The sequence below is a fragment of the Sinohyriopsis cumingii genome, chromosome 9, assembly GCF_028554795.1.
Source record: "Sinohyriopsis cumingii isolate HCF-2022 chromosome 9, ASM2855479v2, whole genome shotgun sequence".
NCBI classification, from domain to species: Eukaryota; Metazoa; Mollusca; class Bivalvia; order Unionida; family Unionidae; genus Sinohyriopsis; species Sinohyriopsis cumingii.
In genome coordinates, this window is record NC_142969.1 from 107612992 (window position 1) to 107638099 (window position 25108).

General features: G+C 36.3%; 1 protein-coding gene across 2 annotated transcripts in view; it reads right to left on the minus strand.

Moving 5' to 3' along the window:
* Positions 1–25108, minus strand: part of LOC149792439 (phosphatidylinositol 4-phosphate 3-kinase C2 domain-containing subunit alpha-like) — a 184372-nt gene that overhangs the window by 134301 nt on the left and 24963 nt on the right. For both annotated transcript variants that reach the window (XM_089971011.1, XM_089971010.1), the window contains exons 5-6: positions 21481–21629; positions 4099–4237 (exon numbers count right to left, since the gene is read on the minus strand). In XM_089971011.1, the coding sequence (XP_089827137.1) occupies positions 4099–4237; positions 21481–21629 (288 nt within the window). The remainder of the gene's footprint in view (positions 1–4098; positions 4238–21480; positions 21630–25108) is intronic.

Genomic DNA, 25108 nt, shown 5'->3' on the forward strand with positions numbered 1-25108 from the left:
AGAATATATGAAATTAAAAATAAGTTCACACCTGTTAAAATGTCAGTATTTTCAGTAATAGTCAATAAAACTTAATGCCGATGCCTCTGTCATGTTAGGTGTGTGTGTGTGTTGTGTGTGATTTTGGATTTTTAATGTAGCTTTTAAAAAAATCTGTCATATCACTACAATGTCACAGTGTGGCAGTTTATAGTGATGTCTAGCACTGTGGCATCATGCCGCAGACATGTAGCATGATGTCCCACCCAAACACATTATCCTTACAACAGGCCAACCAGTCCTAACACTAACCTCCTAATGCTGAGCACCTAGCAAGGCAGCTGTCAGTGCCATTTTTATAAGTCTTTGTTATGACTCGGCCAAGGTTCACACTCATGATCCAAAGAATCTGAGGTGGATACTCTAACCACTAGGTCATGGGAATGGTGACATCTTAGGTCAACAATAGAGAGGTAACAATGTCATACATTTTATTGACTATTAGTAAAATAAATTTAAAACCTAAAATGTTCAAGCCATATTCTAAGGATATTCTTAAATTTTGTTCTTTATGTCCAAAGTGCAATTGTAATGAATACTTGCTGCCCAGTTTTGTCACAAAGAGACATCAAGTTATTGAGAAAGCATAACAATACACTTTCAAAATCATGCAGAGATCCAAAAGAATCAAATTTAAAAAATAAATAATAAATTATTTTTCACCATGTCTGGGGCATAACATTGTGTCATAAATGCTACATCCCTATTTCATCTGTCATAAATGTTATTTCCTAAAACTGGAAAAATTGTATGCTAATTTCATTGGACAGAAACTTTGATTTAGAGTGAAATTCAATCATTGGGATTTGTGTTAGAAATTCTATGATTATTTGGGATTTAATTTGCAATACTCAAAGTTATTATTTTTACATTTTCACTTTGTATTCTAGGAAAATAAATTATTTGTTAAATTTTACAAAACTTGTTGGCTTTCACCCAAGTGAAACATGTTGCCTTTCACTTGGCAGCAAAGAAATTACATAAAGTTGCTTTTGGAATAGTTCACATGCAATAATCTTTGAAAAGAAAGGTACATTTGTTCATGACACTGATAAACAGCAGATTTTATAACAATATACGACGATCAACATGTGAGTTTATATTCATCTGACATATAAAATAAATCCAGTATGAAAAAATATGCTCCATGTAATTTTGACCCGCTAGGTGCGGTGTGTCTGACCTAGTTGGGTCTTTCAGTTGACTTTGGGGTGAGGCAGGAACCAGTGGTATACTAATTAAAACACTATGTCGTATTGTAATCTACTGTTTATATCCAAAATACACACTAGTTCTGTCCACCTCTCCAAATTATACACTAATGTTTATCTACATTGTTTCTCCCTATATTTGTCACTCAGTATATTTATCACTCCATTATGTCTATCACGTATATTTTTTCTGAACTCCCCATCTTTTATATCTCTGTCTGATTCTTATTTCCAACTGCATCTTGTCTCTGTCCCTTTCTCTTTCCCTGCCCTCTTTCTGCTTTGTGTCCTTCTGCGTTCTCTACCCCACACTATATCTTGTATCTATATACACATATCGATATACACATATCGTAATCCCACACCCTTTCCCCACATACATAATATGATTGGCTAACCATTACTAGGTGATAGACAGCTCCCTTCCCCCAGATCATACCATACCTAAATGGTACTGAAACAGCAGGAATATGACCCAGTTATCAGTATATCCCATGATGCTGACCTGTTTACCCAGATTTGTCAAAGCCTTCCTGAAACCCAAAAACTTGACTTGTTATTGATATGTTATTACACCCAACTTACATTAGTTTCTATGATGCTGACCTAGTTACCCAGCTTCCCTCACATGTCTCTGAAATTCCCATATTCACAGACCCCACATATTACTAGTTAGAAACCTGATATTGGTACTGCTATATATTTTACTTTTTCCCACACTAAAATCTCTTTTATCATATGTACTAAGAATCCCTATGGTCATATAGACACAAAGACAGTGATCACATTCAAAAGTGCTCTCAAAACTAACTTATTTCGACTCCAAGAACAAACTTAAAGACCTAATAATGTTTCCTACCAATATTCTCAGCATGTTTTTTTTATGTTTTCTAATTTCATGGTGTTTGTGTTTGTAATCATATCATTATATATGTTTTTTATCTTATAGGTGTTGTCTAATGTTGTAAAGCACTTAGAGTTTCTAAAGATTAGGTGCTATACAAAGTCCTCATTATTATTATTATTATTATTATTATTATAAAATCACCTAATTGGATACCAAATACACCTGACACCAAAGTTGAGCATAATTTTAAAACCATTATTTTTAACAAAGGCAGTCCTGTTATGCCACAAGTTTGTGACCATGAAATTTAGTGTTTTAAGGCAAATAATAGCACTTCAGATATCAGCAGTACTGATTTATGGCTGATGTAATTATTGGTACTGATTTATGGCTAATGTAATTATGGGTACTGATTTATGGCTGATGTAATTATGGGTACTGATTTATGGCTGATGTAATTATGGGTACTGATTTATGGCTGATGTAATTATGGGTACTGATTTATGGCTAATGTAATCATGGGTACTGATTTATGGCTGATGTAATTATGGGTACTGATTTATGGCTGATGTAATTATGGGTACTGATTTATGGCTAATGTAATTATGGGTACTGATTTATGGCTGATGTAATTATGGGTACTGATTTATGGCTGATGTAATTATGGGTACTGATTTATGGCTGATGTAATTATGGGTACTGATTTATGGCTGATATAATTATGGGTACTGATTTACAGTACTGATTTATGGCTGATGTAATTATGGGTACTGATTTATGGCTGATGTAATTATGGGTACTGATTTATGGCTGATGTAATTATGGGTACTGATTTATGGCTAATGTAATCATGGGTACTGATTTATGGCTGATGTAATTATGGGTACTGATTTATGGCTGATGTAATTATGGGTACTGATTTATGGCTAATGTAATTATGGGTACTGATTTATGGCTGATGTAATTATGGGTACTGATTTATGGCTGATGTAATTATGGGTACTGATTTATGGCTAATGTAATCATGGGTACTGATTTATGGCTGATATAATTATGGGTACTGATTTACAGTACTGATTTATGGCTGATGTAATTATGGGTACTGATTTATGGCTAATGTAATCATGGGTACTGATTTATGGCTGATATAATTATGGGTACTGATTTACAGTACTGATTTATGGCTGATGTAATTATGGGTACTGATTTATGGCTGATGTAATTATGGGTACTGATTTATGGCTGATATAGTTATGGGTACTGATTTATGTCTGATGTAATTATGGGTACTGATTTGTGGCTAATGTAATTATGGGTACTGATTTATGTCTGATGTAATTATTGGTACTGATTTATGGCTGATGTAATTATGGGTACTGATTTATGGCTAATGTAATTATTGGTACTGATTTATGGCTAATGTAATTATGGGTACTGATTTATGGCTGATGTAATTATTGGTACTGATTTATGGCTGATGTAATTACTGGTACTGATTTATGGTTATCAGTATTTATGGTGTAAATACTGGTCATGATTAGATACGGCTTAATATGTAATCATAAGTACTGGTTTATGCTGTAATAATGCTGTAATAATGAGTAATTATGGGCACTGATTTATGATATAATTATGGTTAATGATTTATGATGTAATTATGGAAAATGGTGTAATTATGAGTACTGATTTATGGTTATAGATATTTATGATCATTATGGATAATGGTGTAATTATGAGTACTGATTTTGGCTGATGTAATTATGGTTAATGACTTATGATGTAATTATGGATAATGGTGTAATTATGGTTAATGATCTATGATGTAATTATGGATAATGGTGTAATTATGAGTACTGATTTTTGGTGTAATTATAGGTAATAATTAGCAACAGATACAGCTCTAAAAGAAAATCCATGACTGAAACATTTGTATTTATCCTGGTAGCTGAAGAAAAATGTGAAAACAAAAATGAATGTGAGCACAGAGGATGTAAGGCTTACTTCAGAAGGTACTCTGATCTGTCAAACACCTTCAGGATAAAATCTTCTGTTTTCAGTTCTTTCATCTCATGCTTTGGCATTACAGGTTGAAAGCAGGAGTATATCACATGACTGATCACATGATCAACTAGACTATTCACTGAAATTGAATAAATTAGATATTACATAGCATAATCCTACAAGATTTTATTTTCGTCCTATTAATTACAATTGATTTAAAAAAGGTATTAGTTTACAATAGACAAGAATCTCTTTAGATTGTAAAGGACAATACAAAACACAAAGATAAACTACAAAGCACAAAAATAAATTACAAAGCACAATGATAATTACAAAGAACAAAGATAAGTCACAAAGCACAATGATAAATTGCAAAGCACAATGACAAATTGCAAAGCACAATGATAAATCATGCATGGATCAAGATGACAGTATTTCTAACTAAAATATTTACCTCAAATTTCATATAAATGTACTCAAATGCTGGTACATGTATTTGAAGTCAGTATTTTCTGTCAAATAATGACTCTTCAATTAATAGGATAATGGGCAATCAGATGAATGACAGACCTTATCATTCTAGAAATCAAAGAGTGTACATGAATGACAGACCTTATCATTCGAGAAATCATAGAGTGTACATGAATGACAGACACTGTCATTCTAGAAATCATAGTGTACATGAATGACAGACCTTATCATTCGAGAAATCATAGAGTGTACATGAATGACAGACACTGTCATTCTAGAAATCATAGAGTGTACATGAATGACAGACCTTATCATTCTAGAAATCAAAGAGTGTACATGAATGACAGACCTTATCATTCTAGAAATCAAAGAGTGCACATGAATGACAGACCTTATCATTCGAGAAATCATAGAGTGTACATGAATGACAGACATTATCATTCTAGAAATCATATAGTGTACATGAATGACAGACCTTATCATTCTAGAAATCATACAGTGTACATGAATGACAGACCTTATCATTCTAGAAATCATAGTGTACATGAATGACAGACCTTATCATTGTAGAAATCATACAGTGTACATGAATGACAGACCTTATCATTCTAGAAATCATAGTGTACATGAATGACAGACAATATCATTCTAGAAATCATAGAGTGTACATGAATGACATATTATCATTCTAGAAATCATATAGTGTACATGAATGACAGACCTTATCATTCTAGAAATCATAGTGTACATGAATGACAGACCTTATCATTCTAGAAATCATAGTGTACATGAATGACAGACATTATCATTCTAAAAATCATAGAGTACATGAATGAAAGATATTATCATTCTAGAAATCAAAGTGTACATGAATGACAGACCTTATTCTAGAAATCATAGTGTACATGAATAACAGACCTTATCATTCTAGAAATCATAGAGTGTACATGAATGACAGACCTTATCATTCTAGAAATCATAGAATGTACATGAATGACAGACCTTATCATTACCATCAATACCCAGCTTTAGTGTTACACTCTAGAAATCATAGTGTACATGAATGACAGACCTTATCATTACCATCAATACCCAGCTTTAGTATTACACTCCAGAAATCATACAGTGTACATGAATGACAGACCATATCATTTCCATCAAGACCCAGCTTTAGTGTTACACTCTAGAAACCATAGTGTATGTGAATGACAGACTTTATCATTTCCATCAAGACAAAGCTTTAGTGTTACACTCCAGAAATCATGGTGTACATGAATGACAGACCTTATCATTTCCAACAAGACCCAGCTTTAGTGTTACACTCTAGAAATCATACAGTGTAAATGAATGACAGACCTTATCATTACCATCAATACCCAGCTTTAGTGTTACACTCTAGAAATCATGGTGTACATGAATGACAGACCTTATCATTCTAGAAATCATAGTGTACATGTATGACAGACCTTATCATTTCCATCAAGACCCAGCTTTAGTGTTACACTCTAGAAATCATACAGTGTAAATGAATGACAGACCTTATCATTTCCATCAAGACCCAGCTTTAGTGTTACACTCTAGAAATCATAGTGTACATGAATGACAGACCTTATCATTTCCATCAACACCCAGCTTTAGCGTTACACTCTAGAAATCATAGTGTACATGAATGACAGACCTTATCATTTCCATCAAGACCCAGCTTTAGTGTTACACTCTACAAATCATAGAGCGTACATGAATGACAGACCTTATCATTTCCATCAAGACCCAGCTTAACTGTTACATTCTAGAAATCATGGTGTACATGAATGACAGACATTATCATTTCCATCAAGACCCAGCTTTAGTGTTACACTCTAGAAATCATAGTGTAAATGAATGACAGACCTTATCATTACCATCAAGACCCAGCTTTAGTGTTACACTCTAGAAATCATACAGTGTACATGAATGACAGACCATATCATTTCCATCAAGACAAAGCTTTAGTTTTACATTCTAGAAATCATAGTGTACATGAATGACAGACCTTATCATTACCATCAATACCCAACTTTAGTGTTACACTCTAGAAATCATAGTGTACATGAATGACAGACCCTATCATTACTATCAAGACCCAACTTTAGTGTTACACTCTGAAAATCATAGTGTACATGAATGACAGACCTTATCATTACCATCAATACCCAGCTTTAGTGTTACACTCCAGAAATCATACATTGTACATGAATGACAGACCTTATCATTTCCATCAAGACCCAGCTTTAGTGTTACACTCTAGAAATCATAGTGTACATGAATAACAGAACTTATCATTTCCATCAAGACCCAGCTTTAGTGTTACACTCCAGAAATCATACAGTGTACATGAATGACAGACCTTATCATTTCCATCAAGACCCAGCTTAAATGTTACATTCTAGAAATCATGGTGGACATGAATAACAGACATTATCATTTCCATCAATACCCAGCTTTAGTGTTACACTCTAGAAATCATAGTGTACATCAATGACAGACCTTATCATTTCCATCAAGACCCAGCTTAAATGTTACATTCTAGAAATCGTGGTGTACATGAATGACAGACCTTATCATTTCCATCAAGACCCAGCTTAAATGTTACATTCCAGAAATCATGGTGTAAATGAATGACAGACCTTATCATTACCATCAAGACCCAGCTTTAGTGGTACACTCTAGAAATCATACGCTGTACATTAATGACAGACCTTATCATTTCCATCAAGACCCAGCTTTAGTGTTACAATCTAGAAATCATACAGTGTACATGAATGACTGACCTTGTTACACTCTAGAAATCATAGTGTACATGAATGACAGACCTTATCACCACCATCGAGACCCAGATTTAGTGTTACACTCTAGAAATCATAGTGTAAATGAATGACAGACCTTATCACTACCATCAAGACCCAGCTTTAGTGTTACACTCTAGAAACCATAGTGTACATGAATGACAGACCTTATCATTTCCATCAACACCCAAATTTAGTGTTGCACTCTAGAAATCATAGTGTACATGAATGACAGACCTTAACATTACTATCAAGACCAAGCTTTAGTGTTACACTCTAGAAATCATAGTGTACATGAATGACAGACCTTATCATTACCATCAATACCCAGCTTTAGTGTTACACTCCAGAAATCATACAGTGTACATGAATGACAGACCTTATCATTTCCATCAAGACCCAGCTTTAGTGTTACACTCCAGAAATCATAGTGTACATGAATGACAGACCTTATCATTTCCATCAATACCCAGCTTTAGTGGTACACTCTAGAAATCATACGCTATACATTAATGACAGACCTTATCATTTCCATCAAGAGCCAGCTTTAGTGTTACAATCTAGAAATCATACAGTGTACATGAATGACTGACCTTGTTACACTCTAGAAATCATAGTGTAAATGAATGACAGACCTTATCACCACCATCAAGACCCAGCTTTAGTGTTACACTCTAGAAATGATAGTGTACATGAATGACAGACCTTATCATTTCCATCAAGACCCAGCTTTACTGTTACACTCTAGAAATCATACAGTGTAAATGAATGACAGACCTTGTCATTACCATCAATACCTAACTTTAGTGATACACTCTAGAAATCATAGTGTACATGAATGACAGACCTTATCATTACCATCAATACCCAGCTTTAGTGTTCCATTCTAGAAATCATCATGTAAATGAATGACAGACCTTATCATTTCCATCAAGACCCAGCTTTAGTGGTACACTCTAGAAATCATAGTGTACATGAATGACAGACCTTATCATTACCATCAAGACCCAACTTTAGTGTTACACTCTAGAAATCATAGTGTACATGAATGACAGACCTTATCACTTCCATCAAGACCCAGCTTTAGTGTTACACTCTAGAAATCATAGAGTGTACATGAATGACAGACCTTATCATTTCCATCAAGACCCAGCTTAAATGTTACATTCTAGAAATCATGGTGTACATGAATGACAGACATTATCATTTCCATCAATACCCAGCTTTAGTGTTACACTCTAGAAATCACAGTGTACATGAATGACAGACCTTATCATTACCATCAAGACCCAGCTTTAGTGTTACACTCTAGAAATCATGGTGTACATGAATGACAGACCTTATTTCCATCAAGACCCAGCTTTAGTGTTACACTCTAGAAATCATAGTGTACATGAATGACAGACCTTATCATTTCCATCAAGACCCAGCTTAAATGTTACATTCTAGAAATCATGGTGTACATGAATGACAGACCTTATCATTTCCATCAAGACCCAGCTTAAATGTCACATTCTAGAAATCATGGTGTACATGAATGACAGACATTATCATTTCCATCAATACCCAGCTTTAGTGTTACACTCTAGAAATCACAGAGTACATGAATGACAGACCTTATCATTACCATCAATACCCAGCTTTAGTGTTACACTCTAGAAATCAAAGTGTACATGAATGACAGACCTTATCATTTCCATCAAGACCCAGCTTAAATGTTACATTCTAGAAATCATGGTGTACATGAATGACAGACATTATCATTTCCATCAATACCCAGCTTTAGTGTTACACTCTAGAAATCACAGAGTACATAAATGACAGACCTTATCATTACCATCAATACCCAGCTTTAGTGTTACACTCTAGAAATCATAGTGTACATGAATGACAGACCTTATCATTTCCATCAAGACCCAGCTTAAATGTTACATTCTAGAAATCATGGTGTACATGAATGACAGACCTTATCATTTCCATCAAGACCCAGCTTAAATGTTACATTCTAGAAATCATGGTGTACATGAATGACAGACATTATCATTTCCATCAATACCCAGCTTTAGTGTTACACTCTAGAAATCACAGAGTACATGAATGACAGACCTTATCATTACCATCAATACCCAGCTTTAGTGTTACACTCCAGAAATCATACAGTGTACATGAATGACAGACCATATCATTTCCATCAAGACCCAGCTTTAGTGTTACACTCTAGAAACCATAGTGTATGTGAATGACAGACTTTATCATTTCCATCAAGACCCAGCTTTAGTGTTACACTCCAGAAATCATAGTGTACATGAATGACAGACCTTATCATTACTATCAAGACCCAACTTTAGTGTTACACTCTGAAAATCATAGTGTACATGAATGACAGACCTTATCATTACCATCAATACCCAGCTTTAGTGTTACACTCCAGAAATCATACATTGTACATGAATGACAGACCTTATCATTTCCATCAAGACCCAGCTTTAGTGTTACACTCTAGAAATCATAGTGTACATGAATAACAGAACTTATCATTTCCATCAACACCCAGCTTTAGTGTTACACTCCAGAAATCATACAGTGTACATGAATGACAGACCTTATCATTTCCATCAAGACCCAGCTTTAGTGTTACACTCCAGAAATCATAGTGTACATGAATGACAGACCTTATCATTACCATCAATACCCAGCTTTAGTGTTCCATTCTAGAAATCATCATGTAAATGAATGACAGACCTTATCATTTCCATCAAGACCCAGCTTTAGTGGTACACTCTAGAAATCATAGTGTACATGAATGACAGACCTTATCATTACCATCAAGACCCAACTTTAGTGTTACACTCTAGAAATCATAGTGTACATGAATGACAGACCTTATCACTTCCATCAAGACCCAGCTTTAGTGTTACACTCTAGAAATCATAGAGTGTACATGAATGACACACCTTATCATTTCCATCAAGACCCAACTTAAATGTTACATTCTAGAAATAATGGTGTACATGAATGACAGACCTTATCATTTCCATCAAGACCCAGCTTAAATGTTACATTCTAGAAATCATGGTGTACATGAATGACAGACATTATCATTTCCATCAATACCCAGCTTTAGTGTTACACTCTAGAAATCACGGTGTACATGAATGACAGACCTTATCATTACCATCAAGACCCAGCTTTAGTGTTACACTCTAGAAATCATGGTGTACATGAATGACAGACCTTATTTCCATCAAGACCCAGCTTTAGTGTTACACTCTAGAAATCATAGTGTACATGAATGACAGACCTTATCATTTCCATCAAGACCCAGCTTAAATGTTACATTCTAGAAATCATGGTGTACATGAATGACAGACCTTATCATTTCCATCAAGACCCAGCTTAAATGTTACATTCTAGAAATCATGGTGTACATGAATGACAGACATTATCATTTCCATCAATACCCAGCTTTAGTGTTACACTCTAGAAATCACAGAGTACATGAATGACAGACCTTATCATTACCATCAATACCCAGCTTTAGTGTTACACTCTAGAAATCATAGTGTACATGAATGACAGACCTTATCATTTCCATCAAGACCCAGCTTAAATGTTACATTCTAGAAATCATGGTGTACATGAATGACAGACATTATCATTTCCATCAATACCCAGCTTTAGTGTTACACTCTAGAAATCACAGAGTACATGAATGACAGACCTTATCATTACCATCAATACCCAGCTTTAGTGTTACACTCTAGAAATCATAGTGTACATGAATGACAGACCTTATCATTTCCATCAAGACCCAGCTTAAATGTTACATTCTAGAAATCATGGTGTACATGAATGACAGACCTTATCATTTCCATCAAGACCCAGCTTTAGTGTTACACTCTAGAAATCATAGTGTACATGAATGACAGACCTTATCATTACCATCAATACCCAGCTTTAGTGTTACACTCTAGAAATCATAGTGTACATGAATGACAGACCTTATCATTACCATCAAGACCCAGCTTTAGTGGTACACTCTAGAAATCATACGCTGTACATTAATGACAGACCTTATCATTTCCATCAAGACCCAGCTTTAGTGTTACAATCTAGAAATCATACAGTGTACATGAATGACTGACCTTGTTACACTCTAGAAATCATAGTGTACATGAATGACAAACCTTATCACCACCATCGAGACCCAGATTTAGTGTTACACTCTAGAAATCATAGTGTAAATGAATGACAGACCTTATCACTACCATCAAGACCCAGCTTTAGTGTTACACTCTAGAAACCATAGAGTGTACATGAATGACAGACCTTATCATTTCCATCAAGACCCAAATTTAGTGTTGCACTCTAGAAATCATAGTGTACATGAATGACAGGCCTTATCATTTCCATCAAGACCCAAATTTAGTGTTGCACTCTAGAAATCATAGTGTACATGAATGACAGACCTTATCATTACTATCAAGACCCAACTTTAGTGTTACACTCTAGAAATCATAGTGTACATGAATGACAGACCTTATCATTACCATCAATACCCAGCTTTAGTGTTACACTCCAGAAATCATACAGTGTACATGAATGACAGACCTTATCATTTCCATCAAGACCCAGCTTTAGTGTTACACTCCAGAAATCATAGTGTACATGAATGACAGACCATATCATTTTCATCAATTCCCAGCTTTAGTGTTACACTCCAGAAATCATACAGTGTACATGAATGACAGACCTTATCATTTCCATCAAGACCCAGCTTTAGTGTTACACTCCAGAAATCATAGTGTACATGAATGACAGACCTTATCATTTCCATCAAGACCCAGCTTTAGTGTTACACTCTAGAAATCATACAGTGTACATGAATGACTGACCTTGTTACAATCTAGAAATCATAGTGTGAATGAATGACAGACCTTATCACTATCATCAAGACCCAGCTTTAGTGTTACACTCTAGAAATCATAGTGTGAATGAATGACAGACCTTATCATTACCATCAAGACCCAGCTTTAGTGGTACACTCTAGAAATCATACGCTGTACATTAATGACAGACCTTATCATTTCCATCAAGAGCCAGCTTTAGTGTTACAATCTAGAAATCATACAGTGTACATGAATGACTGACCTTGTTACACTCTAGAAATCATAGTGTAAATGAATGACAGACCTTATCACTATCATCAAGACCCAGCTTTAGTGTTACACTATAGAAATCATAGTGTGAATGAATGACAGACCTTATCATTACCATCAAGACCCAGCTTTAGTGGTACACTCTAGAAATCATACGCTGTACATTAATGACAGACCTTATCATTTCCATCAAGAGCCGGCTTCAGTGTTACAATCTAGAAATCATACAGTGTACATGAATGACTGACCTTGTTACACTCTAGAAATCATAGTGTACATGAATGACAGACCTTATCACCACCATCAAGACCCAGCTTTAGTGTTACACTCTAGAAATGATAGTGTACATGAATGACAGACCTTATCATTTCCATCAAGACCCAGCTTTACTGTTACACTCTAGAAATCATACAGTGTAAATGAATGACAGACCTTGTCATTACCATCAATACCTAACTTTAGTGATACACTCTAGAAATCATAGTGTACATGAATGACAGACCTTATCATTACCATCAATACCCAGCTTTAGTGTTCCATTCTAGAAATCATCATGTAAATGAATGACAGACCTTATCATTTCCATCAAGACCCAGCTTTAGTGGTACACTCTAGAAATTATAGTGTACATGAATGACAGACCTTATCATTACCATCAAGACCCAACTTTAGTGTTACACTCTAGAAATCATAGTGTACATGAATGACAGACCTTATCACTTCCATCAAGACCCAGCTTTAGTGTTACACTCTAGAAATCATAGAGTACATGAATGACAGACCTTATCATTCTAGAAATCATAGAGTGTACATGAATGACAGACCTTATCATTACCATCAATACCCAGCTTTAGTGTTACACTCTAGAAATCATAGTGTACATGAATGACAGACCTTGTCATTCTAGAAATCATAGAGTGTAAATGAATGACAGACCTTATCATTACCATCAAGACCCAGCTTTAGTGTTACACTCTAGAAATCATAGTGTACATGAATGACAGACCTTATCATTACCATCAATACCCAGCTTTAGTGTTCCATTCTAGAAATCATCATGTAAATGAATGACAGACCTTATCATTTCCATCAAGACCCAGCTTTAGTGGTACACTCTAGAAATTATAGTGTACATGAATGACAGACCTTATCATTACCATCAAGACCCAACTTTAGTGTTACACTCTAGAAATCATAGTGTACATGAATGACAGACCTTATCACTTCCATCAAGACCCAGCTTTAGTGTTACACTCTAGAAATCATAGAGTACATGAATGACAGACCTTATCATTCTAGAAATCATAGAGTGTACATGAATGACAGACCTTATCATTACCATCAATACCCAGCTTTAGTGTTACACTCTAGAAATCATAGTGTACATGAATGACAAACCTTGTCATTCTAGAAATCATAGAGTGTAAATGAATGACAGACCTTATCATTACCATCAAGACCCAGCTTTAGTGTTACACTCTAGAAATCATAGTGTACATGAATGACAGACCTTATCATTCTAGAAATCAGAGTGTAAATAAATGACAGACCTTATCATTCTAGAAATCATAGCATACATGAACGACAGACCTTGTCATTACCATCAAGACCCAACTTTAGTGCTACATTCTAGAAGTCATAGTGTACATGAATGACAGACCTTATCATTCTAGAAATCATAGTGTACATGATTGACAGACCTTATCATTTCCGTCAAGACCCAGCTTTAGTGGTACACTCTAGAAATCATAGTGTACATGAATGACAGACCTTATCATTACCATCAAGACCCAACTTTAGTGTTACACTCTAGAAATCATAGTGTACATGAATGACAGACCTTATCACTTCCATCAAGACCCAGCTTTAGTGTTACACTCTAGAAATCATAGAGTACATGAATGACAGACCTTATCATTCTAGAAATCATAGAGTGTACATGAATGACAGACCTTATCATTACCATCAATACCCAGCTTTAGTGTTACACTCTAGAAATCATACAGTGTACATGAATGACAGACCTTGTCATTCTAGAAATCATAGAGTGTAAATGAATGACAGACCTTATCATTACCATCAAGACCCAGCTTTAGTGTTACACTCTAGAAATCATAGTGTACATGAATGACAGACCTTATCATTCTAGAAATCAGCATGTAAATAAATGACAGACCTTATCATTCTAGAAATCATAGCATACATGAACGACAGACCTTGTCATTACCATCAAGACCCAACTTTAGTGCTACATTCTAGAAGTCATAGTGTACATGAATGACAGACCTTATCATTCTAGAAATCATAGTGTACATGATTGACAGACCTTATCATTTCCATCAAGACCCAGCTTTAGTGTTACATTCTAGAAATCATAGTGTACATGAATGACAGATCTTATTATTCTAAAAATGATAGAGTGTACATGAATGACAGACCTTATCATTTCCATCAATACCTAGCTTTAGTGTTACATTCTAGAAATCATAGTGTACATGAATGACAGACCTTGTTACACTCTAGAAATCGTATATTGTACTTGATATCTTAAGATCACATTTACCACAACACAAATGTAGCTTTTGAACAAAGGCAAATTTTTGGGGGTTCTAAATTGATCCTAAATGTTCAGACAACTGTTTAAACTCTGCAAACGAAGCAGGACTGTTAATCTTATATTATCAGTTAGAAAATAAATTATTTACAAATTACCTATGAAAAAAGAATATATATATATATATATATATATATATATATATATATATATATATATATATATATATATATATGAACCAGCCATCATGTTAAAATTGTATACCTAAATTAATTCTTTGCAGTCTATGGATTAAAATAATACATGCTTCAATGCTCTGGTGAAAAATTTGACAATGACTATAATTATTGATTGTGAGACAACTATCCTACTCAAAATAACTGTCTTCCCCTCAGTTTGTTTTACTATTATCTCTACCACTGCAAGTCTTGATTTCAAAATAATATTCTAGCCAACAAATAAAATGGTTATTGTAGCAAAGGTAGATGATAAGACAGTTATTTAGCAGGCTACACTAAAGGAAGGAAAAAAGAATAAACATTCTGGTTAGGCTACACAGTCTGTTAATAAATCAGACACACCGCATTGGGAGGGGGAAGGGGAGGGTTCAGAAGGTGAAACTTCTCTGATTTTCCAAAGTCTGTTAATAGATCAGAGGCACTGATTTGGGTGGGGCATGGGAGGCTCGGGAACATTTCAACTCTTCTTTTGTTCTGCAGTCTGCTAATGGATCTGAGGCACTTCCCAGGGTATGGATAGGAGGGTCGGAAAAGATAAACTGCTCCATTGTTTGCAGTCTGCTCATGGATCATAGGACTCAATATAATCGGCTAAAGGAGGCTTGGAAAAGGTTAAACTTCTGTTATTCATAGATTTTACAGGATTTATGTACTTTTCAACAACAATGACATGATGATCAGGCTTGGTATTGTCAACAAGTAATGCAGGTCTCTGACAACTTTTTCAGTGATGGACGTCAAAGAGCTGGGACATCTATTCAGGTGGGATTCCTCAAGAAGGGAATCTTTTGAGCATAACAAGTAAACTTTTTATTAACAATACAGAAGTAATACTTGAGTCTTAAAGAAGACAAGAGTTTCCTGTTAAAGAATATTTTGAGTAAAATGTTTCTTTCAATAATACATACAGTATCATAACATGTTGGGACTACATTCCACCACCATGCAAATCCAGATGCCCAAGCTCCAAAAGATTTCATACCAACTGGCTTGTTTCAGCAACAGAAGTGCTAAAAAGCTCAACTGCTTCCCTTTGTTAAAGTCAGACAAGAGTGGCCTCTCTTTGTTTTGAGGGACTGGTCATTTACTAGTAAAGCAGATGTGCACACATTTCTAGGAATTTAACTACAGGAGCAGCTTGGTATGGTGTACCCATATTATAACTAGGAAAGTATTATCAAAGAAACACTTTTTTATCCTAAAAATTGGTTTCTACTTCAAATATATTGCCAGATTATAACCAGTGTATCCCCCAGGGGTGTAAAATTGAGGGTAAAAAAAAAACTTGGTGTCAGAACTGTGGGTCAAATAAAAAATGTAGGGGTCATAAATGTACTGACAATTTTTCATCTCACCCGTACATTTTCACCTTGAAATAGGATATTGCAACTTGTACAACATCCTCTCTCTCTCTAAAAATACAAATAAACCAACATGCACAATTAACAAATAAATGCGTTGTCCAGTCAAAGAATAATTTTATTAGTTCTTTTTTCTTTTAGTTTAAAGTCATACTTTTAACAGTCTCCTTATAATCTTTTTGTAGCAATATTATACACCAACACATTACATATAAGCCAATACAAAAAGCCAATTAAATCTCTTTAATCAAATGGCAGTTAATTTACTGCCTGTCATAAAATGTGTACTATCATCGGTTTCATTGTACTTCATCCTAGAACACATTTATCCAAAAATCAAAAAGGCTAATGATTAATCTTCTTTCTAATAAGTTAGACTTGAACTTTAAGATCTTTCTTTTATTGCAGCAAAAAAAAATTATGAACCAACAAAATCTGCAATGAACCATTGACTTTGTAATCCAAATAACGCATTTGTCTCAGCAAGTTTACTTATTTCTTTGCCGTGAAAGAATGTCTTGGATGATAATGTGTTCTTCACATATCTTGTGATGAACAAGAACAGATTTTTTTAAATTCTTAAACCCTGTCACAAACAGATTATTCACTTTTGCAGTCTTCGCAATCATGTGATCAGAAGTCACACCGGTAATCCTAATGGATGTGCCGTAATCCAGTCAAGGGAACTTTTTTCTGTTTTTCATTAAAGTTAGATCCACAGTTACTCATTTGTATTCTGCTTCTTTCACTTTCTTTGCTAATGATTCTTAGTCCAAGCTGTTTTAATCTGGTGATCACTTTCTAGTGCAACAAACACTGACGTTAAACATCTGGACGACATCTTGATGGGCTCAAATGGAAATCGCGTGAGAGCTCACAACATATGGGGAAGCTACTCCGTCATAACGATGCCTATGCTAGTTTGGTTCCTTGTTTCGCATACTCCCGGCATTGCATTCTGCTATATGAATAGTGGAGTGCAACACAGGGAGAATACAAAGCATGGAACTAGACTATGCCTATGCTAGAAGTATACACAACACCATCCCTCATCCAAAGCATTGGATATTAAATAAATCCTGATCGATTTATGAAAATCCTTTGCATATAAAAAAATGCACGGCAACAAAACATGTGCATCAATTTTCTCCAGCATGCATCCCTGATACACAAATGTGCGTAAAGGGAAACAATACAATATAATACAGTCAGAGAATGGGAAAGCCATGGTATCTTAATGGTTAGTGTGCTGGACTCATAACCAAAAATTACTTAATCCTGTATCAGAACAACCTGAGGTCAGCTATCATGGTGGGGGCCCCAAGTGGCCGAGTGGTCTAAAGCGCTCTCTGTTACGGATCACTGCCATCTCACCTCTGTCTGTGTGGGTTCGAGTCTCGGATTCAGCCAATGTAGGTATGTGAGAAAGCTTGCCAGTAGCTTCTCGTGGGTCGGTAGTTCTTTCCGGGTTCTTCCTCTACCATTAATACTGACCGCCATGTATAGCCTATCGTGTACTGAAAATGGCATTAAACCCTACAACAACAACAACAACTATCATGGTGAGTCCTTGGGCAATGCAACTTCACTCCTGTTGCCTTGGCACTTAATAGCCTACTTGTGTTGCTGTGCCATAAGGCACCAAACCAAATATATTCATTGAATACACAAGAGGGAAAAGGAGTAGCATTCACTTACTGCTAAGCTGGCCCTGTCTTCAGTCTCCTGACATTTTAAGCAGCTCTTGAGTAACACTAGCTATGGGCTATGGGAAGAACATGGTCAATATAATTACAGTATGTACGTGGTTCAGAGAAAACTTAAGTCACTCCCACAAATCCAACAAAAGTAGAGTAACCCATGCCATAAATCTGCTTAGCATGGAAAGTTGCACTGCTGATATTGGCCCCACCAGATCAAACTGAACTCTGTGGAATGCAAGGTCTCTGAGGTAAAAGGTAGAGAATGTCTGGAAAAACTTATCCAAAGTGACTGACATCCTCTTCTTGGCAAGTCACAGGAAGCTATCCACTATACTCAGACTTGAATGGGAGAATCATTTTTCTGCTCACACCACTGTCAGAAAACTTTACATTTCCCCTTACAGGCTTTCTGCCTAAAAGCAATCCTGTCCCCACTTGTTCTCAGCTGCTTTTTTTCTAAGGCTTGTATGCTGAAAGTCTGACATGCAGGTTCGGCATCTCTGGGTTCCAAAAGAAAATCTACACCAGTGGTTGCTTGTGTAGGTGAGAAAGCAGATCTTCCTGGAAATCTCTGCTTCTAAATTCAAGGAGGTCATTAATCCATCATTTTTACTACTTGTGAGGAACAACCAGGATTAGATGGCTATCCAATTCCCTTGACTTTTGCAAGATACCGAAATTATTGGCAACATGCAGTAGAAATCATAACAATTCAAAGCAATGGTGTCAACAGCCTCAGCTTTTGGACTTAATTGATGTTGGAAATTTGACTTGACTTGAAGACTGAGGGATGAATTGGCAGTGAGCCCACTAGGACAATAAGCTTGCCTGGGATGTGGTGGACATTGATGTGGATCCATCGTCGATAGCAACACCTGAGAAATCCTAAAGCAATAGGCAGATATATGGGGACTGGTTCCACCTTCCTTTGCATGTAACTGACAAGAGTCAAATTGTCAGATGATCCTGATGATGCCAAATGACTCATGCCACAACTGAAAGACTTTCATATTCCGAAGACTTATATGTAAAGAACACACCTAAAGGACAAAACCTTGCACACTTCTTGGGAGAAGGGCAGGACATGAATAACCCTGCCTGCAAGCTGGCATCTGTGGAGGCTGTGACTTCCAGTGGCTGATCCTACATTGGTATGCCTACAGTAAGCAAAGTACGGTCCTCCCAACTGCTGAGATGGGACCTCATATAGCCCAAAACTTTGATTATCTGGTATAAATGACAAAGTTTCAGCTGCTACTGAGTGAGGAAGACCATCGATACTGATCTCATAAATGGTTTTCTTAATTGTCAGGAGTTTTCAGAAGAAACTGGTCCAGTGAATGGCATGTGAAGGTATGCATCTTGGAGGTCTAAGTTGACTGCATTAAGAACAGTATTAAGAACTGACCATAGAAACCTGTGGTGTCCAAATGAATTATTAGATTGAGATTAGATAGATGACTGGAAGATTACCACTTGCTTTTGGAAATTAGGGAAAGTCTGAATTAAAATACCTGTTAATCTGATTTGTGAACAATCATTACTACACTTTCATTTGGAATGTTTATTACTTGCTGCAGTACATCAGCTTAGTATGGGTCTCTTGGGACACCTGTAGCAAGGTCTCCCAAAACAATGGAAGAGGAGCATTGAACATGACCTGGAAGAGCTCTCAGATGACTTGCAAGACCCATGGGTCATCAGGACATGATAGCTATTTCATAGTAAAGCGTTGGAGTCTTCTTGTAACCAGGAACAATGGCAACAGTGGGGATGGCCTGTATGAGCAATACATCCTGGCTGGAAGTGCTGAATTTTCATATAAACAGGCACATTTTCCCTTCAGGTATATAGTCACAAGTAAAGCATTTAGAAGCAAACATGAAGTATTCGCATCTCATATCTTGCACTTCTCAGCTCCCTCTTTCCCTCAAGACAGTTGATTGGTTGTAAATAACCAATAAATACTCAGACCAGCACAAATAAACATCTTCCACCACAGGGCCAAAAAATCTCCATACAATTTATACAGTTAAAGTGGTTATCCTCAACTAGCTTGAGATGCTTCCATTGTACTTACCTAATCCTGCTCATTGTCTTGACATGAATAAATAGACCAATGGCCTACACAGCTGAAATTAGTAAAGCTTTCTGTTTAACTTACCATGAAATAAAGAAAACGAAAAGGAAATGACAGAATGATCTTACAACATCATATAAATGATCAATTACTTGATAAAACTTACAAACAGTGTCAAGTATCGAGTTGAAATGAAAGTACTATAGACCACAGGGTAGGCAATTAAGAAGGCACTGGTAAGCCTACTGTATTACCAATAAGACAAATGGCATGTAAATATTCATCATCACTGAAGATAGGGAATGAGAAATAGATGGAAAAACAGAGTTTAGTTCCAAAGTGAGAAAACTCACTCAATAAAAAGCATGTTCATATGGCACAAGCTGAAATAGTAACTGCTGATTGATGACATCCCTTGATCCAAGCAGAGACCCCTCGTCTTACTTCCACCTTGACAAGTAAATGAATTTTTAGCATTTCTGTGGCTAAAACAAGTCAAAGGACTTTGTAAATGTCCTTTTTAGCTTGCAAGGATTAGATTTCTGAGGTGTGTGTGTGATTTTGATTTTCAATGTAGCTTTACAATTTTTCAGTCATATCACTACAATGTCTGCCGTGTGGCAGTTTATAGTCATGTCTAGCACTGAGGCATCATGCCACAGACATTTAGCATAATGTCTCACCCAGTCACATTAACCTGACACCAGGCCAACCAGTCCTAACACTAGCCTATTAATGCTGAGCACCAAGCATGGCAGCTGTTAGTACCATTATTATAAGTCTTTGGTTTGACTTGGTCTGGGTCTGAAATCACAACTTTCCACATCAGAGGCAGACACTCTAACCACTAGGCCACCGGAGTGGTGATTTTTGAGGTTGTGGATGTACTCCTAACAGAGTATGATCAGGTAATGTATTTGATGAAGAAATCAATATGTAATATTATTTTAACAAAGATGGAAAAGATAGTGATATGACTAGTATACATACCATCACTAGTAAATATAAATGGATCTTCTGAAAAGTCGGTATGTATAATGATTTTAACTGAGAGGGACTCCTGTTGCTTATCACACATTGGGCTGACAATGAATCCTAGATTGGTTGTCCTATCAGTAAACTTGTATTTTCCCTTTAGGCTGAAAATAAATGCATAAAGTATCAGCATACAAAAGCAAAAACATGATTCCTTAACCACAGTGTGGCCTTCGGCAAACCCTTATTCTAAGTGCCTCAGCACTAAATAACATACACCAAACCAAAGTAATGTACAGGAAGCCTCTAAGAAAGTACTCACACTTGTAATTTGCTGATATTAAAAGTATAGTCATACCTTGAGTTAAGGGACTTCCAGTAACATAAATGAATGGCAAACTATTATTGTGCATGAAAATATTGACCTAAAACATCAATGAAAATATTAATGCAAAAATAGTTCACAAGATGCCTGTCACGAAACATCTCTTTGTGAACAAGGGTTTCTTATGACAGGTGCAGTGCATATGATGGACTCCTCGTTCTAAAATTCTCTCAGCTGGGTTAAAATGAAGAACTGTGTGCAAAGAAATGGGAGGATGTCCAGCAATAATGGGCAAAGTCTAAAAAGAGATGACTAATTAAAATGCTGGCAAACAAACTCATGCTAGAGTTCTATACTTTAATGTATAATATAACATAAATTTGAAATCCTGGATCAAACTCACATAAAAACCACAGTTTGCAAAAAGGGCAATCACTCCATAATTAATGATGTTCAACTGTACAATCTCAAGGAATAAAAGATGTCTAAAATTAAGCTCATCTGCAATCTCATCACTGTAAAGCTCCATAGAAAATTTGATTAAAATCCAATATTCCAAAGCATGGTTATGCTGCACAGACAAAGGTTTTGGAGTCTGATTTTTTTTTAAATTTATATCCTATCAATATAAAGATGTATATTAAATCTAGATGAAATCCAACAATCCTTGGTAAAGTCATGTTGTGAAGCTTAAGTCAGAGAATCAGGGGTGCATAACTCCTACAAATCACCTGGAATGCTGGAAATCAAACTCACTTAAGGTCTCATCAGTATAAAAAGCCTGATGACAAACTGGTAGAAATCCTCCAACCCAGGGTCAAACTATGTTGCAGAAACCAAACTTAGCAGCAGAGGCAATCTGGGGCTACAATTCCTGCAAATAATGCCCTGGAAAACTGAAAATCAAGCTTTTCACGATCTCACCATTATAAAACTGCATGCCATATTTTGAAGAAATCCATAGAGCTTCAGTAAAGATGTGCTTTGGAACCCAAAGTTAAGAGGTGGAGCAATCTAAATCATGCCATGGAACCCAAAGTTAAGAGGTGGAGCAATCTAAATCATGCCATGGAACCCAAAGGTAAGAGGTGGAGCAATCTAAATCATGTCATGGAACCCAAAGTTAAGAGGTGGAGCAATCTAAATCATGTCATGGAACCCAAAGTTAAGAGGTGAAGCAATCTAAATCAACCCAAAGTTAAGAGGTGGAGCAATCTAAATCATGCCATGGAACCCAAAGTTAAGAGGTGGAGCAATCTAAATCATGCCATGGAACCCAAAGTTAAGAGGTGGAGCAATCTAAATCATGCCATGGAACCCAAAGGTAAGAGGTGGAGCAATCTAAATCATGCCATGGAACCCAAAGGTAAGAGGTGGAGCAATCTAAATCATGACTTGGAACCCAAAGTTAAGAGGTAGAGCAATCTAAATCATGCCATGGAACCCAAAGGTAAGAGGTGGAGCAATCTAAATCATGTCATGGAACCCAAAGTTAAGAGGTGGAGCAATCTAAATCATGTCATGGAACCCAAAGGTAAGAGGTGGAGCAATCTAAATCATGACTTGGAACCCAAAGTTAAGAGGTAGAGCAATCTAAATCATGCCATGGAACCCAAAGGTAAGAGGTGGAGCAATCTAAATCATGTCATGGAACCCAAAGTTAAGAGGTGGAGCAATCTAAATCATGTCATGGAACCCAAAGTTAAGAGGTGGAGCAATCTAAATCAACCCAAAGTTAAGAGGTGGAGCAATCTAAATCATGACTTGGGGAAAATGAAAATCTAAATCATTCTAGGTCTCATGGATATAAAGCAGCAAACTACATTTTTTAATATCCAACTAGTCCCAGTAAAACTTCCTCCTGCAGAAACCAAATGATAGATGGAAGGAAAGACAACTAGAAATACTGACTAATGGATGGGCAATGTGTGATGACTATGTGACTTCACCAATATTGTGTAGTGGTCCTAACTACCTGAACTTTGAGTGGACTTTATCAAGCTATGCCCCAACTACTTGAAATGTGGGAAGACTGTGAAGTGGAACCATAACTACATAAGACATTGTTTAGTGGAACCATAGCTACTTGAAATAAAGGGAAGACTTTGTGAAGTGGAACCATAACTACTTCAATTGTGGGAAGACTTTGTGAAGTGGAACCATAACTACTTGAAATGTAAAAGACTTTGTGAAGTGGAACCATAACTACTTGAAATGTGGGAAGACTTTGTGGAAGTGGAACCATAGCTACTTGAAATGTGGAAAGACTTTGTGAAGTGGAACCATAGCTACTTGAAATGTGGAAAGACTTTGTGGAAGTGAAACCATAAGTATCTGAAATGAGAAAAGATTTGTGAAGTGGAACCATAACTATTTGAAATGAGGGAAGATTTGTGAAGTGGAATCATAACTATTTGAAATGATGGAATTTTGTGAAGTGGAATCATAACTATTGAAATGATGGAAGATTTGTCTAGTTGGACCCTAACAACTTAAAAGGCAAAGGATATGGTCAAGTTGGACCCTAACTACTTAAAAAACAGAGGACACGGTCAAGTTGTACCCTAACTACATGTACTTAAAAGACAGGACATGGTCAGGTTGTACCCTAACTACTTAAAAGACAGGACATGGTCAGGTTGGACCCTAACTACTTAAAAGACAGGACATGGTCAGGTTGGACCCTAACTACTTAAAAGACAGGACATGGTCAGGTTGGACCCTAACTACTTAAAAGACAGGACATGGTCAGGTTGGACCCTAACTACTTAAAAGACAGGACATGGTCAGGTTGGACCCTAACTACTTAAAAGACAGGACATGGTCAGGTTGGACCCTAACTACTTAAAAGACAGGACATGGTCAGGTTGGACCCTAACTACTTAAAAGACAGGACATGGTCAGGTTGGACCCTAACTACTTAAAGGACAGGACATGGTCAGGTTGTACCCTAACTACTTAAAAGACAGAGGACATGGTCAGGTTGTACCCTAACTACTTAAAAGACAGGACATGGTCAGGTTGGACCCTAACTACTTAAAAGACAGGACATGGTCAGGTTGGACCCTAACTACTTAAAGGACAGGACATGGTCAGGTTGTACCCTAACTAAACAGAGGACATGATCAAGTTGGACCCTAACTAATTAAAAGACAGAGGACATTTTCTAGTTGGACCCTAACTACTTAAAAGGCAAAGGACATGGTTAAGTTGGACCCTAACTAAACAGAGGACATGGTCAAGTTAGCCCCTAACTACTTAAAAGGCAGAGTACTTGGTCAAGCTGGACCCTAACTACTTCAAAGGTAGAGGACATGG